The 18,486-nt window shown below is 45.3% G+C and overlaps 1 protein-coding gene across 4 annotated transcripts in view; it reads left to right on the forward strand.

The window, feature by feature from the left end:
- The first annotated feature begins 12,702 nt into the window (after positions 1–12,702).
- Positions 12,703–18,486, forward strand: part of HGF (hepatocyte growth factor) — a 479,128-nt gene continuing 473,344 nt past the window's right edge. For 2 of the 4 annotated variants that reach the window (XM_086919817.1, XM_086919823.1), the window contains exon 1: positions 12,703–13,017. In XM_086919817.1, the coding sequence (XP_086775943.1) occupies positions 12,966–13,017 (52 nt within the window). In that variant the 5' untranslated portion in view covers positions 12,703–12,965. The remainder of the gene's footprint in view (positions 13,018–18,486) is intronic. The other 2 variants (XM_086919811.1, XM_086919814.1) reach the window with 1 other exon arrangement.

Consider the following 18,486-nt stretch of genomic DNA (forward strand, 5'->3'; position numbering starts at 1 on the left):
TGTTGTTGTTGTTGTTCTCCAGATGGAAGTTGAGGTCCCCTAGGAGGATGTAGTCAGCGGAGGCGAGGGCGTGCGGGCTGATGAAGTCTGCGATGTCTTCAATGAATTGTGTGCGAGGTCCTGGGGGTCTGTAGATGAGGGTGCCTCTGAGTGTGGTCTTGGGGTCGGTGTGTATCTGGAAGTGAAGATGTTAAGCGGCTGTGAGGGTGTCGTCTGAGTTGGTCGTGATGTGGATGGTGTTCTTGTGGACGATGACGATGCCTCCTCCTGTCTCGTTGACGCGGTCTCTCCGGGTGATCTTGTATCCGTCCGGGATGGCGACGGCGATGTCGGGCGCTGAGGAGGCGTTCATCCATGTTTCCGTGAGGAAGGCGACATCTGGAGATGTGGTGTAGAGCAGGTTCCAGAGTTCCACAGCGCTCCGGAAGACGAAAAATGGCTCGCGAACGGGTCAAGCAAGCTACTACGCATGCTCGCGGAGCTATGCGTAGTTCGCGGACTGCAAGTGCATCTTCGCGTAGCTCCGCGGAGTGCAGCTACGCGAACTACGCCCAGGCCTACTTTGAACGCTGTCCCCCCCCTCCTCTTTTCTTTTAGGAATATTCTCTCTTAGCAGATAGTGAAGGGTAGGTAACACAGGCCTTTGCCCCCGTTGTAATTCGTCGTGCCTGCTTCCCTCTCCATTTGATTGATTGTTATCCTAGCATTTATTGTTTTTGAATTGGTTCTCTTTGGTTCATTCTCTATTTACAAACAAGCGCAGAGTCGCAATACTCTGTTTAGTCTTTGCAGATAGTGAAAAATCGTTAAAAAACAAAAGGAATCAAGCAAAATCAGTAGGCCACTAATGGGATCTCTTTTTGACCTCGCTAAAATAGAAACATTATGAACAACCCCTCATGACAAATACGAAACTAGTGAGAGGAACTGAGCTCGACACCCTGATGGCTGCAAGACAGCTCGGCTCCGCCGCCCACGCCACCCAAAATAACGACAAACACTATGGAAATATTGTAAATATATACAACACACCAGCAAAGTAACAGGGTAAAAAGTTTTATTAAATAACTATTTACATGGCAGCCTGCTGCAACTTCGATCCAAACAAGCCTTTGTATTTTGGGCTCAAAATAAACCATCAATAGTAAGATTTTCATAGGTGAGTGTAGGTTCATGGTTTTCCATCCAAAGACTAAAAGCCTGGAGTGGCAGTGAAAGAACAATAACTAGGTAAGAAGGAAGGCAGAGGTTGTGGGAAGGACTATGGATATGGTATGTTGTTGGTCCCTGAGATGCTTCGATGTCACTGCCTTGCACAAATGGCATAAGTCCTGGATGTTGGGTGCCATAGTTGAGGGTTCGGAGCAGCGCTTGTAACACTGTCTGAAGCTTATTTTCACCTGCTGCAGTTTCACCATTCTCAAAGTAAGTGGGGGCTGTTTGTGGACCTGACTGCATTGGAAAACAATGTGATGCGGTGCCTCCCTGAACAGCTTGACGGAGGCCCCCGAGATAATTGCGCCTGCTCCACACCTTGTCCCACAATCCGTTTGACCTGAAGACACGTCCTGCGGTGCCCTGGTCTGACCATCACATATACCTGCGCCAGGAGACGGCGTGGGGTGCAGTAGAAGGGAGAGGCGGCTCAAACGAGCCTCCCCCACCTCCCCAGGTGGAGGTTTCTCAGCTACACCCCAGCGCTTCACTCGAACAGCTGACTTGCGCCCGCTCTTGCGACACAGTGCCTCGCTCGGCCAGCTGAATTGCGCCTGCTCCTGCTATTACAACGTCTCACCCGCCATCCAAAGGAATTGCACCCAATCTTGCGGTACAGCGACAGGCGGCTGCTACGGAGCTCACGAAATGGCGGTCGGCTCCACAGACTTGGGCCTGGCCTGCAAAGATGGCTCTGGGCAACCGTGGAACTCGGACGCTTGACTGCTAGGGCATGGGCCCCATTCCCAAAAGAGTCCCCTCAGCCTTGAAGATTCTACAACAGTCACCGGGACCCCCGACTCCCGTAGACTACTGATGGGGAGCGACTGCCATGATTGCTCGCGGAATGGCCACAACGTAGCCACGAGATGGTGGTGCTCTCACCAGTCTGAAACATCCAGAAACACTGTAGACTACCAATTCGATCAGTTCCGGTGGAGCCCCAACGTGACCCGGTAGAGAAGAACTTGCCCTCCCCTCTTTGATTGATAGGTCTTGTTGCCTGTCCCGTCTCTTGTCATTTAACAGAACTTTTTGGACTGCTGAAAGGGGTTGTGTTCCGACCGCTGGTTGGTGGAGACATTTTGACTATATTCTGGACCTGTGTTGTCGCGTAATGCGTCATATGACGCGCCGCGTTAGCGCACCCGGAAGTGCTCCGGTGCGCGAGGCGCAGCTTCCCGGAAACGATTCAGAGCGCGGCGCGCAGCGCGTAACGTAAGCATAACAGGTCATGTGACTTGTTAATAAAACTTTTCATTGGTTCATTTTACTTTTGTTATTCTAATGATGAAAGGCTTGGTCATATGACCTAAAAATAACACATTTCATTGCTTTCAAACATTTTTTTTTCCCAAATGATGAAAGCCCCACCTTTTTTTTTCTCACTCTGACTTGTAAAGCAAAGGACCCAGATGCATTTACAGTTTATCACTAACAATGTTCCAGGCTAATGTATTTTCCCGGGAAATTTACAACTGTCCTGCAAGTAAAATATTCCTATTTCGAGAAAAAGGGCGTTTCTTCGTCCCATGAGGAAGCCGTTGAGCAAAAGAGGCTCGGCCTGCTGTCTTAGTCGCTGATATGCATGAATAAACCGATTCTTATCGATCACTTTATGGTGCAGCAGTGGAAAACACAACAGCCCTTGACCATTTATCTTTACTGCGTTCCCGCGTATTATACCTTTTAACCGTCATGTAATCGGGCTGCTTTATTTCACTTGCCTTTTACTGATTCGAAAACAGTGGCTATTATTCAAAACTTTACCAAAAAAGGTACTACTACCATGTTTTGTTTTAAAAACCTTTAATGTGAAAATGTCAGTATACAAATACGGGCCTATAACCACGTGGGCCGGCCACGGAGCAAACTGGAATCGTATATGATGAGGGGACATTTACACTGTAGAAGAACGTAACGGGCGGGCCATTAGGTTGCAAGAACTAAGGTGTCTAACAGTTGCGGAATCCGTGGACGTACATTTTATAATTAAAGTACGACAGGGCCAGTTACAATAAAATTATCTAGATATACATTTGCGGGCAAGTACCATGAGTGACGTTAATTCGATCTTTCAATAGTACAGTAATCAATAACACATCAGAACTTAATATCAATAGGGATGTCCAAATGTTCAATCAGTACTCGTCCCCGCCCGCCATGTGCTTCAAAACTGCATACGTATCTCGTGATATCAAGTTTGGGCAACCAGTACACAACAAGGAGTTACGAGTCCCATTTATACCGGCGCCATTTTGGGCAAGGCCGGGCAGGTCCAGGATATAGTCAAAATGTCTCCACCAACAAGCGGTCGGACCAGAACCCCTTTCGGCAGTCCAAAAAGGTTCCGTTAAATGACAACAGAAGAGATAGGCAACAAGAACAATCAGTCAAAAGAGGGGACGCTTTCGTGAATGGGGCCCATGCCCTAGCAGGCAAGCGTCTGAGTTCCAAGGTGTCCCAGGGCCATTTTAGTGGACCAGGCCTAAATCCAAAGAGCTGGCCACCATTTTGAGAGTCCTGTTGCAGCCGGCTATCGCTGCACCACAAGAGTAATCGCAATTCAGCTAGATGGCGGGTGAGTCACAGTACCGCAAGAGCGGGCGGAACTCAGCTGGAAGGCGAGTGAAACGCTAAGAGGCGCCCCACTGCAGATGAGGTGCCTCCACCTGGGGAGGAGGGAGAGGCCCGTTTGCGCTGCCTCCCCCCACCCCCCGGGCACCCCACGCCGTCTTTCGGCGCAGCATTGTAGGATGGCCACACCAGTGAAACTTGCTGGACACCACCTCGGTGCCATCCGGATCTCGGCGCGTTTGAGCCACTGTACCGCAAGAGTGGGCGAAATTCAGCTGGATGGCGGGTGAGTCACTGTACCGCAAGAGCGGGCGAAACTCAGCTGGATGGCGGGCGAGTCGCTGTACCGCAAGAGCGGGCGAAACTCAGCTGGATGGAGGGTGAGGCACTGTGCCGCAAGAGCGGGCGCAACTCTGCTGAACGGCGAGTGAAACAGCAAAGGGCGCCGCACTGCACATGAGGTGCCTCCACCTAGGGAGGGGGGAGAGGCCAGTTCGCGCCGCCTCCCCCCCCCCCCCGGGCACCCCACGCCGTCTTTCGGCGCATCACTGTAGGATGGCCACACCAGTGCGGCAACTTGCTGGACACCACCTCAGTGCCATCTGGATCTCGGCGCGTTGTGCTGCCTTCGGCCTATTCGCACATCGTTCCGCTACTGACGCCGCCTCTCAGGCCAACGGATTTTGTAGGCTTTTTATAGTCCAAAGCCGCATAACAGGTCATGTGACTTGTTTATAAAACTTTTCATTGGTTCATTTTACTTTTGGTTTCCTAATGATGAAATGCTTGATCATATGACCTAAAAATAACACTTTTCATTGGATTAAAACATTTTTTTTTCCCAAACGATGAAAGCCCCACCTTTTTTTTTCTCACTCTGCAATCCAAAAAGGTTCCGTTAGATGACAACAGAGGGGACAGGCAACAAGAACCATCAGTCAAAAGAGGGGAGGGCAAGTTCTTCCCTACCGGGTCACGTTGAGGCTCCACCGGAAGTCATCGAATTGATAGTCTACAGTGTTTCTGGATGTTTCAGACTGAAGCTGGCGTCAGCATGAGAGCACCACCATCTCGTAGCTCAGTCGTGGCCATTCCGCAAGCAATCATGGCAGCCGCTCCCCACCGGAAGCCTGCGGGAGTCGGGGGGCCCCCATGACTTTTGTAGAATCTTCAAGGCTGAGGGGAAGCTTTCGAGAATGGGGCCCAAGCCCTAGCAGGCAAGCGTCCGAGTTCCAAGGTGTCCCAGGGCCATTTTAGTGGACCAGGCCCAAATCCGAAGAGCCGGCCGCCATTTTAAGAGTCCTGTGGCAGCCGCCTATCGCTGCACCGCAAGAGTGGGCGCAAGTCAACTAGATGGTGGGCGAGACGCTGTAGCCGCAAGAGCGGGCGCAACTCAACTGGATGGTGGACGAGACGCTGTAGCCGCAAGAGCGGGCGGTAAACAGCTGAATGGCGAATGAGGCACAGTGCAGCAAAAGCGGGCGGAAAACCGCTGAATGAACACTGAAACGGTAAAGGGGCGACCCACTACAGCAGACGAGCCTCCACCTGGGGAGGCCCGTTCACGCCGCCTCCCCCCCCCCCCGGGGTGCCCCACGCCGTTTTTCGGTGCAGCATTGTAGGATGCCAAGACCAGTGCGGCAAGTAAAGGACATCACCTGGGTGCCGTCCAGATCTCAGCGCGTTGTGCTGCCTTCGGACTATTCGCACAACAGACCGCTACTGACCATTGTTGCTTTTGTTTAACTTTTTTTTAACGTGTTTACTGTTTTTGGTGCGTTGTATATAATCATAAGTTATTAAAGTGTTAAAATCCTACTACTTTGTTGGAGTGCTATATATTTTTAATGTGACACATAATTGTGAAGACTTTGATGTACAAAAAGGCATCCCTGGAATCTTCCGCTTCAGGCTCGGTCCCACACACCCTCACAGTGAGAATCCCCTCCCCAATCACAATTCAGGATCGTTATCAGATAGTAGGAACGCGTGTGGTGTGACGGATCTCATGGGGTGGGGGCCTTGATCTACTGTAACTCCTTTGAAGAGGGGTGATTCTTTACAGTTGAGGCCATAAACTACATGCGCAGGGCTAGGTGATAGCCTGGGACCGGCCTGGACAATCAGACACAAAGGAAGAGGAGTGTCAGAGGGTGCTGTAGTGAATAGGGTGAAAGGGAGGTGTCGGGCGGGCACAGGGTGTGATTCTCAGGGAAGAGCAGCGCAGATGGGGGGAGGTTTATGCCCCATGCATAAGAGAGAGAGCGGGGGTGACCAGTGCTTGGGGGAGATGCTTGCGAGGGTGGGGAGCCATGCTGAGGATCGGCGACGTGCAGAGAGTGGGTCTGGTCAAGGCATCTAAAATGGCTGCCGTGCACGACAAAAGTGTGGCATTGGAAAAAAGCAAGATGGCGCAGACAATGTTTATCAATACGGATTAATTTATAACAATTATTTTTAACAATATATTTACTCGCAGTGTCAAAATGGCGGTCAACACTTCCTGATTTCCTTCGAATCGAACGTTAACAGACGAAGAAAAAAAACGCTCACGCGCAGCCGCTGGAAGACAAGTATCAACATATATGGGCATCCTCAGCCACCCTCAGAAAACATAGGGGGTCAGGATACGTCTCCCGTACCCCCTTATACCCATTTCTCACATTGTTTTTCCTCCATCTTGTAATTTAATTAAAACGAAACACAAAATGGCGAATTCCCGTTTCGCGTCCCGGTTCGCTACCCGGTTCGCGAACCGGAAAGTGCTTCTACCGCAAAAAACAAATTTTTTTTATTTGCCCCACGGGACCCTTTAATAACCCCAACATCATTCCTAGGGGGTCAAGAAGGGTCTACCTTGCCCCCTTTCATTAAATTCCCCCTTCGTTTTTCTCCTCTTCTTGTCTCTCGATCCTACCGAGAGACAAGATGGCGGCCGCTCCGGACTGTTTAGAATGTTGACAGACACCGGAGAGCCAAACAGCTTCGCTTCGCAAAGCTCCGTTACGCGAAAAGTACGAGAACCGGAGCGCTACCCGGGACGCTGTCACAGATATATCTGTTTTTTTAAACGTTAATTTCTCAAAATCCACTGGAGCACATATATTGAGACCCAGCAAAGGCACATCGGGCTAACAATCCCTACAATTTTGCCAGGTTTCGTGCAAATCCATTCAGCCGTTCGAGCTAAAAGTGAGGCCAAACGCCCTATAGAAAACTCAATGTTAAAAACGCGTTTTAGGACCCCCCTTTTTTCTCAGCTCCCCCTTTACGAAACCCCCCCAAATTTTCAGGGGCTGCTCAGAAACAAAATGTGCCATTTTCCTGAAAATTTCAGCTGATTCCGTCCACAAACGCCAAAGTTATTAGACATAGAATTTTCAAAAGTCCCATAGAGAAAAAATCCTAACTATATATACTAATATATAAATTAATATATATAAATTGTACCGCCAAAAGCAGGGGGTAGCGATGGGGGCCAGCTTCTCTCCAAGCTACGCATGTTTGCACATGGGAGCTTGGGAGGAGCTGGTCCTCGGCTACGGATACCAACACATCATCAGAAACAATCTAGTGGCTTGGTTCCGCTTCATTGACGACTTGTTCGTCGTATGGAGGGGCAGCTATGAAGAAGCACTTAAATTTGTTGAGGATATTAATGACAATCCCCTTAATCTCAGGTTTACGGCAACCCTGAGTCAAGAAAGTGTTACATTTCTTGATGCCGAACTCTACATCAAGGGAGGTCGTTTGGAGTCCAAGGTATTCAGAAAAAAGACAGCTGGCAACAGCATTATTCATGCTGCGAGTGCTCACCCAGCACACCTTATCTCCAGCATCCCATATGGGGAAATGCTGCGTCTAAGACGTATATGTAGCAACCCCATAGATCTGGAGCAGGCACAAAATGAAAGCAGGAACAGATTCCTTGAGAGGGGCTACTCCAAGAAATTGATTGACCGAGCAATACAGAAATACATGAATCTAACTAGGGAGGAACTCCTTATCAGGAAAGCTGACAGGGAGCTCGATACTAGACAAGATACTCCTAAACCTGGGAAGACAGAGCCTGAGTGTTTTAGATTAATAACGGGGTTCACTAAGCAACATCATCAAATAAGAAAAATAGTGAACAAACACTTGCCTATAGTGTTAAAAGACAACGTGATAGGCAGTGACCTACCTAAGCGAGTGTCGTTAACCTTTAGCAGGGCCCCCTCCCTAAGGGATCACATTGTTAAAACTAATCCGGATCCCTTTACTAAAACAGAATGGTGGCAAAAGAACAAAGGCTTTCATAACTGCAAGGTTTGCAAGGCATGCACCCATGGTGAAAATACTAAAACATTCAAGGATGGTTTTACTGGGATAAACCATACGATAACCCAAGTGCTAACATGCAAGACAGAATATGCTATTTATGTTTTGCGTTGCCCATGTGGATTACAGTATGTGGGCAGCACGAGAAATGCTGTCCACAAACGCATCTTACAGCACTTGCGTGCAATAACCAATGTGGATAGTACTTACCCAGTGGCGCGCCATTTCAGAGACTTTCACCAAAGTAACAACAGCGGTCTCAGATATTGGGTTATCGATGCGGTCATTAACAACAGAAGGGGTGGAGACAGGGATGCCAGGCTCAGGAAACTTGAAACAAAGTACATTCTTCTGCTTAACACGAAGGTGCCTAATGGACTTAACGTGACAGAGGACCTCCACACCTGCTTGCTCTAATCTAGTATAACGGGGTTGTATGCTCCCCCCCCCGTGAGTAATATCCTTGGTAATCGCCCGGCTCGGCGATGGCTGGGATGGACCGCGAGGGGGCTGCGAGCACACACCCATTATTATGAACTGGTACAAAAACGTAATGCTGCTTTGAGAATATCATTAATTTAGATTATTATTTTCACAGTGCACTGTTTTAACCTTGTTAGGAATTAACAGGAAGAGGGATATAACAGAGTTCCTAACATTTGTTGTTTTGTTTATTATTTAGGGTAGGGTTTTAGGTCATCAAGACCAACCTCACACTGTTTTATTTTTTTGCACTAGATACTAAGACATGGCAATTACGGCACCCAAATGTCTGTAACGCTATTAAATGTATGTAAATTATCTGTATTTTAATGTGAACATGGAGTCCGCCCTAATATGGGGAGAGAACGGTAATCGTGGTCGAATAGGGATACAATACTGTTGAAAACACCTCTGGATCTCCTTTCCCATATCATCTAGGTTGAGAAATATTATTTATTTGTGAAATTTAAATGTGGACCTAGGAACTGACAAGTTTGCATATTTGCACAGCAATGCTAGATTTGCACATATTTCGGATGATGCACTTTAAGCACAGTATGCACTTTACAATGTAAGCACGTAGCACTTTACAGTTACTTATTCGTTATTCCTAGGTCTAAGTCTAAACTCGGAAGTATACAGAGTATATATATTCCAAAGTTCCCCACAGGAACAAAGACGCACTCAAGACATCTGCTAGCACCAGGCTTTTAAAGGGTAAGAACGGAACCGGCATGCCGATGCAAATAACAGCTTTCGTGTCGAACTATGCATGCCTGACGCGTTTCTGTGCTGCCGCACTTCATCTGAGGCTTCGACAGACTTTCGTGCTGTTCTGACCCATACACACACAAGGAAAAATGTCACCCTTCGATGAGCTGCTCTGTTGAGCGTATTGACTTGTGGGTGTTGTAGTCCGGATCAGCGAACTCTACCCTAATGGGTGCACATGAATATTGTTGTTGCCAAAAAGTTCTGAGCCCACAGATGGGCCTCCGCATGTGGGTGCCATTCAATATCCCAAGCAAATGTCCAACATAGTGGCTCTGTGAACTACAGAGCCTGTGGCCCCCAACCTTAGTAGGGTGGTGCATCTTTTGCGGCCGGGTACGCCCCATAAAAAATGAAAGCTCCAAAGTTCCCCACCGGAACAAAGACGCACTTAGACATCCATAAGCACCAGGCTTTTAAAGGGTAAGAACGGAGATGCCCATCCAATTTAACATCAAAGAAAAACTCATTACCGGAGTGCAAGGGTGTTTATTCACAGGTAAGGTGGCGCAGGAATTCTCCCTTATCCTTACGCGTTTCGGCAGACATTCCGCCTTGATCACAGGAGGAGAAACAAATATTGTCCTGTGCGTGTAGGCGCACCTTTTTAAACTCTGAAAGTCACATGACTGGTGTTTCACGCATACAGTTCCCACAATGCCTCACACTCAATGTCCGATTTTTCAACTGGAATCCTAATGAATTCTAGTGCATTTCAAGTAGAAAGATGTATTTACTTTAAGGTGCAGGCAAAGTCCAGTGTGGGATGCAATTTACCAGTTTGGTGATCATATTCTCTTTCGCTGATGCTCGATGTTGCAGGTAACCAGTGGCAAAGCCCTGCTCCGGCACGATCAACATAGGGATTTCCCCATGTTGAATCCCTTCCTTTTTGCTGCAACTTTGCAGTACTAGCATAACCAAGGGTAGGTATGCAGCATTGAGTGGGTCATGCTCCAGGATTCACATACAGCATATACATAGACATTGGACTCATTTCACAGCCTGGACGAGTGTTCTTCTATTGTTGTGCTGCATGAGAAAGAACGCATCCTACTGACTGAGTGGGGGCTTGGAAGTGTGTGAGCTGAAACGGACTCAAACTACCAGCATGCAGTGAGTGGCACAGACCGGATCCTGCAGTCCGTTCTTTGTGGCCGCACAAAACCATCCAATAGGATTAATACACTGGACTTTCAAAAGACCCTCACCAGTGTACCCTGTCACACTTAACTGGCACTGAAGAGGCAATCCACGCCGAAACGCGTCTGCCAGAGGGACAGCGATGGAGACTCGCCATTATCAGTAAAATGCCCTGAAGGTGAAAATAAAGCTTACCTGGTGTACCGTTGAGCATGTGCCAGCCTGTTTTGAACGGAAGCGGGACTGGATATATATATATATATATATATATATATATATATATATATATATATATATATATATATATATATATATATATATATATATATATATGCCACGAACTTCGCCAAATCCCCCAAGTCAGACTCCAAAGGAAATAACGAAACCGGACCCAAATGGATGTTTTTGCAAGTTGGTTTATTTCATCCTTAGTGCACGGAACACGCCGCCATGACGCGTTTCGGGACCTCAGCCCCTTGATCACATGACATGGTCGGTTACACCCCCATCATCTTTAAAGTGCCAATACACAGTCAGCTGACCCCACAGCCTGTGGAAATAAAAAACATACTTCAGCCTGGTTCAGTAGCGCTTACGTTTGACAGTATGATTGTGCATTTGACACCTCAACCACACTTAAATGGTAGTTCACCATATTGAAAACAATATATAATAACAAACAAAACAGATTTTAAAAGAGAATGTCCCTCTCGGCTTGTCTGTTCAATTTGATGTTCCACGTAATTCATCGTGATTCATTCCCAATAAATATATTGATTAAAATCTGTAACCAATAATTTTGTATACAGCACATTAAAATCATGTACAAAAATATATTATTAATTTTATAAATTTTCTTATTTTTTGTGCAAATCCGCTATGTATTGTGCTTGGTACATAGTCATTGGACTATGTTCACAGCCTGGACGAGTGTTCTTCTATTGTTGTGCTGCATGAGAAAGAACGCATCCTACTGACTGAGTGGGGGCTTGGAAGTGTGTGAGCTGAAACGGACTCAAACTACCAGCATGCAGTGAGTGGCACAGACCGGATCCTGCAGTCCGTTCTTTGTGGCCGCACAAAACCATCCAATAGGATTAATACACTGGACTTTCAAAAGACCCTCACCAGTGTACCCTGTCACACTTAACTGGCACTGAAGAGGCAATCCACGCCGAAACGCGTCTGCCAGAGGGACAGCGATGGAGACTCGCCATTATCAGTAAAATGCCCTGAAGGTGAAAATAAAGCTTACCTGGTGTACCGTTGAGCATGTGCCAGCCTGTTTTGAACGGAAGCGGGACTGGATATATATATATATATATATATATATATATATATATATATATATATATATATATATATATATATATATATATATATATATATATATATATATATATATATATATATATATATATATATATATATATATATATATATATATATATATATATATATATATATATATATATATATATATATATATATATATATATATATATATATATTTACATATATACATATATATGTCTTTCTTCCCCCAAAAAATCTTTGTAGATGTTCACGAAGTAAAAATAAAGCAAAGGTTCTATCTTGATGATGTTTTTTAGGATATTTTGACAAACTTTGCCTATGGTCGTTTCAATTATTAATGTACCATTTCCTGACCCACCCCAACCATGATAACCCTTTAACACATGACCACTGTCTTTACACACATTTCAAGATAAATTTGTTTGTATTAATATTTTTGGTGAAAGTGTCATGCGGAATACTCGAGAGGAGCTAGGTTGCACGTTCTTTAAAAAAACGTAGTTCCTATAGTGATAGGCATTCTACATATGTACACTACAATATGAAATACTATACATATCCCACCACATTGGAAAGAAAAACAATGTTCCCTCAAGAACACTTAAGTCAAGCGTTATAATCTTGCAGCCGACAGACATCTCAACTGGGCAGCCTGCTTTACTTAAGTTCTAATAAACAATCCGATCCGTGACACTTCGGCGATACATCGTAGAGAGGACGAGCAGAGTGAAGAGGGGCGGGCGGTGGAGGGACATAAAACAGCAAACAAAATATACTCGTCAGCATTTGACATATACCCCTGCCGAAAGTTCAAAAGCGATTAAATCTGCAATGACGATGGAATAATTTCTGGCGCGAGTCCACTACCCGTGCTGCTCGGGAGGACAGGGCATGGGGAACTCTGCTTCGGATTTCTCTGAGAAGGGGGAGGGAAGAGGGAAAGGATGTTGTTTGTAGGCAGATCCTTACCGTAAGAGGGAGATCCTGCTTCAGACAGATTTTCCAGTTAATCAGACAAGAAACTTAGATCACTGCAATAAAAAGCAGCTGTGCGCTGGCTTCCCAGTAAGTTTCTGTGCGCAGCAGCTTGTCGGCGTCTACCCAGCTCTCTGTGATCTGTGACCGGCCACACTTACACCATGTGGACTCCTAAACTTCTGCTGCTGCTCTTACTCGCGGCCACCTTCACAGGTTAGTGACTTTTCTACATGTTCGATGTGCAGTTATGTGGAAAGCATGAATTTGATATTTTGTTTACTGGGTCACTTTTTACAGATAAGAGTGTTTTATTACACATTAGTGCTATGCATCTTGTTAAATGTGGGGTTTATGTCTGTTGACAACACTGCAGATTTCTTCTTATGTGCCTGATGTCACACGCGGTGCTCACCAGAAAAGAAACTATGATGCGTGCCACCTTTAGAGTGAATCGAATGGTCTTGCAGGTTACACAATGTCACATTTGCTTCATGGCAACTTGAAAATGGGTGTTTGTGTTAGGGAAAACACTAGTTAGTGTAAAATGAGCACTTTTATCTTTTTCACTATTTTATTATTCTTAGCGTGGCGCCAGCCAATCCCCTCAAGTATACATTTCTTTGGATGCGAATGAAAACATTTGAACATTCGTGTATGCTTTTACTTAGATGGCAATGCATGGCTGCCTACCAGACAAACTCTATAGTTTGGTGAGTCAGGTGTGTTATCGCGTATGTATGATGTCCACTCTACATATTTAAAACTGTAGTGGACAATTACGATGTTATTGGAACTAAATGTGCAATCTACGCGTACACTCTACACATGCATCCGTTTTTACCGAGAAAATAAATATTTGAGGGATGGTCAATTGGTCCCAGGTCATCCATAATGTATTATGTAATATGTGTCTAGCAACATTATCATCTTTTTCCATGCTGGCGTTTTTATGGTTAGGCTGACTAACTGGACGTCAGCATATGACGTAGGTAGTGGCCCCAACATAATACATGCACTGTGCTGCCCCCTGATGTTATGAGATTTATCCAGTTGGTCTTGCAATTTGAAAGTGGCTTGTCTGGTGACGCAGTTTTAATTGGAATAGCTACAGACTGTGACTACATAGTATTCAGATAAATAGAGAATTGGAAACAGAAAGGATAGTTAATTGGATGGCAGCCTATAATGAATTCCAGTGATTGCCAAATACATCAAGATTTATATTTAAAATATAAACAGAAATTCCTATATTTTGTGCATTTTTTAGGTCTTGCCTAAACGTGTTGTATCTTCGAAAGTTTTTGTTTTCCATTAGTGGATTTAGATTTCGCCCACTGCTTACCAAAGGTTGGCTTCATTGTTACTCTCATTAACTTGCTTGTTATTGGTCAGCTCCTGTAGGCTCCCTTCCTCTTTCTGTGTTTGTTCCTCGAGCATGCATGAATTGTCTGTGTGTAGCCCTGCTATCAGTCTCCCTCCTGCTGTTCATGTTTCTCTGCTCCCACCCGACATAACAAAAAAGGCATCATCTTCCCCCTTCTGCTGCCCATGTTTCTCCTCCTACCTGTCCATCCTCCTGTGTTGCCCCCCATACGCTATAGCAAATATTAACCTGCTAAGACATGGAGAGGTTTTTCCCCGCACCCATCTTCTGTAGTGCTTCCCTCCCTGCCTTCGTGCTGACTCATACCTCGTCCTCCTTCCTGCCAACAATAAAAAAAAGCCCTATGACGCAGCAAGCACTGGCCCTGTGATAGAATTATTAATATTATTTTTTAATATTACTTTTTGTCATGCTGCACAGCAGCTGCAGTGTGTACAGCATAGCAAAAAAAATTGCAAAATCAATACCTTGATTAGGAGCGACCTATTGGCTTTGCCATTGCTTGTTAACTCTTGAGATACGTTCTTTCTCAACATGCCCTAAGATGTGTACTTGGTGTGGAACTTTAAAAAGGGTGGATTTAATGTAAATCGTTGCCATTTAAGTGAAGAAAATGTTCACACTAATTATAAGAAGACAGTGAAGTGTATAGAGTTTTGGATCTCGTGGTGTAAATGTTCGCCATATGGTGTTCACATTCATACAGCTGGTCTTGCTTTTTGAAAGAGGCTTCCTTCAATTTCCATCTAATAAGTCACCTATTTGACATATATGAATATTACACATTCTGTCAAGTAACATTAGCTGCAGCTGTCTCTGTGTATTTTGAATTGTGAAGCTGACATATTTTGTCATCACATTTTCTGCTGCTTGTCAGGCAAGATGCTTTCTTTTAGGCTGCCTCCATGCATGCTTATATAAACATATCATGAGGAAAGAGACGTGTGGTATTGCATGCCTTTGTTCAGCCAGGGGCACGAGGTTTGAGAATAGGTTCTATGTTGGCATCTATGTCAAGCTTGTCCTTTTTTGTGTATGTTGTAATAATGCAAGATACACTGAAGCAGCCTCCTCGTCCACAGACACCCCAACACATACAAGGGCACAGAGAAACCATATAAACACCCACCCAAACACAAATCACACAAAACATGCAAACTGCAAACCTACTCACTCACATACAAACACTTTAAATCGTATTTGTGGCATCAGTTCTCGAAGTGGTTTCACTTACTAAGTGATTCTGAAACCAACTTGTGTTTTGTCTCAATGTGGTGGTATTGTACCCTCGTTGGGAACAGCAAACTGAAGACAAACATAAAACCTTAGTAGAGGTCATGATTGTTTTCCTGCAACCAGGCTTTGTCGCCTGAGGTGGTGTACTCTGCCCATTCTGTGTCGGCTTTGCTTGTGGAACTAATTAACCCAATTAGCTCTGACACCACACCAACATGTGGCAAAGTCAGATGGGCCGAAGGGAGGTGCGCTCAGAGGCGTATCACAGGGAACGGCCAACTACGCTACCTCAAAATACCGCGGGGACACCACACGTGGTACTAAATCAATGTCTGGCCAATAGTCATTGAATGAGTTTAAATGCGAATATGGAGTGTCTAGATAGCCCTGCACTGTGTACACTGTAGCGTAGCAGCTCACTGAACAGGTTTCACAGGCCACTGAAAGATTTCCTCAAGGTCACTCTTGTGTTTGTGTGAGTCTGCGATGCAGCCATCATTTTGCAGCTGAGAACTTCTTTATACCACTGACGGCGCCGGCGTGTGGCTTTTTTCTAACAGTCATCTGTCTAAGCACATTAGGTTTTAATACAGCGTTGTTTTTATTGCATGCCTTTGAAATGTCTGTTTTACGGCGCCATCAAGGCAAAGTCACATGCAGCTGAAATTCAAGCATCGCCTTGAAAGTAAGTTTGCATTCCTTTGCGAACACTTCATTTTAAACAGGAAGGTTTGTGGCAGATGCTGAAATTCCAAGTTTCATTTCCAACCTCCGCCTACTGTTCCCTTCTTTCTTTACAGTTAATCTTAGTGGCTATGTACTGTACACGGGATACTCCTGTACTTGTTTTAGGAAAACACGTACACGCTGTTACGTCTGTCCCTGCTACATAGTATGTGTGATTCCAGAGAACGTGTCATTAGAAGAAATAGAAGCTGGGATGTTCTGCTGAGAGCAACTAGAGCCCCATGGGACCAATTAAAAGTATATCTGCACGATTCCTCTAAATGAACGAATTATTTATTGTCAGCTACACAAAATACTTGTATTTCGTTGGAAAAAACGTCGTTTTTCTGTGCTTAAACAAAACGGACCCTAGTGTCCTACGTACTTCAAACACCCTAAAAACAAAGGAGAAAGGAAGGGGGGTCGCAAATATGTGTTTTTGGTGGTGGCTTGGACAACATTGCTTCTCTGAAGGCCATTTCGGCAATTTAAAAATCGACTTTGAAAAAAGAACTGCATGTCCCTGCTTTTTTCTCATGCTGATAGCAGTGCTTCTTACGAGCTGATCCTATCTCCAGTAGAAAACACATGTGAAATTTAACATGTCAGGCGTTTTTATGGAGTATAGCAGGGGTCTCCAAACCGGTCCTGGAGGGCCGGATCCATGCCAGATTTTAAAATTACTACATGTATTTCAATGGGGATATCCAAAAAATCTGGCATGGATCCGGCCCTCCAGGACCGGGTTGGAGACCACTGGAGTATAGGATTTTTTCCCAGTGGTAAAATTACGCAAAAATCTAGAATTGTTCTGCTTCTTCAATTTCAGGCAAACGCGCTTTTAAAAACCAGTGGAGCATTCTTAAAGAGTGGCAAATGTTGGATCACGCTTAAACTTAAATCCTGAAGATTCATACTGATTTTAAAGCACACCAGACTTTCACTCTAGTGAGCATGATGGATAAAAACCGTGGTTTAAGTTGAAATAAATTTAGCAATAAAAATGTGATTTAATTCCTAATATACATATTTATGCACAAGATAAAGTAAAGTGCTATTATGCACCACGCTGTACTAGGTAGTATATTACATATTTAATATAAAGAGGTCATTTAAACAGAAAGTGTGTATGCCTAGAAGTTTAGAAATGTATTTGAACAGAGCATAATCATAGCAAATCGTGAATTGGCTAGGGTTGGCCGGAACTCTCAGAGTTTCACTCAGCGGAATTCCACAGAGTTACATAAATACTCCACAAGATTCTGCAGAGTTTGCTAGCAGGTGGTATTCAGCACGTTGCGCTGCTCATGCTCATTTTTAACACCAGGAGCTTGTGACGTAATGTAAAATCAGCACAAGGGCACTGCTTCTTTCTGCAGCTCTAGTAAATTTTCTACTCAAACTACAGCTTTCCCAACGTGAACAGTCGCTAACTCCCTCGTGCACCCACTTTGAGAAATCTCACAAGATGGTGGAAAGATCGTTGCATTATTAAAAGACTAATACGGAGAAAGAAACATACCTCTTTGATCCTTCATGGCTCTGGAGTTCGAATCGTTACTGTTTCGAGGAACATGAGCCGTAATCACAGCAGTATTTTGCCTGGTTAGTACCACAATCGGGATTCTACGGAGGAGGTTGGGGCAGGGTCTCCCACTCGGAATGCCACCTAGGCTCAACAAGGCAGGGAAGGAAGTCTCTGCTGCGGGACAAGCCTTGAGCCAGCGCCATCGTGGCATTCCAGCCAAGAAGTTCGAGAACTGCTCCACTCGTGGAATAAAGGGAACAGAGGAAGAAGCCCACAGAAAGCAGCAACAAATCAGCACCGATCTGGGTGGCTCCAAGCAACCATCAATAGCGGAGGTCTTCTTGTCAGTCGCTTGAGGCTGATGCTAGCCGCTCAATGAGTCTAAAGGGAAAAACACCTCCTCCGCTCTTGTTCATGCGGGATTGACGGGCGGGTCTCAGGCAAAGTCTCCGCTCACGGATACAATGTTGCAGCTAGAAGGAGGGTGGGATACTGGTACCTGAGCAGAGTGACCCAGTGGAAGAATTACTTAAGTGAGGACTACGGGGCTCGCGATCAATGGGCCTATATGCAAACTCAGAGCACTTTCCTCTATCCCTCTTCCCAGTTTCCAATTTGTGTGATATACATTTTTTGGGGAAAACATTCAAGCAATGTGCTGGTGTCTCCAGAGCTGGGGGATGGAGCTTTTCTCTTTAACGATGAGTCTGAGCTGTCAGTATCTAGAGTCGTGCTCTCTGGTGAGGAGTCCGGGATCGAGGGCTCATCGGTTAGCCCTGGGGATAGTCACAACAAAATTTCTACCCAA

Source organism: Lissotriton vulgaris, chromosome 1_1 (genome assembly GCF_964263255.1).
Source record: "Lissotriton vulgaris chromosome 1_1, aLisVul1.2, whole genome shotgun sequence".
In the NCBI taxonomy this organism is placed as follows: domain Eukaryota; kingdom Metazoa; phylum Chordata; class Amphibia; order Caudata; family Salamandridae; genus Lissotriton; species Lissotriton vulgaris.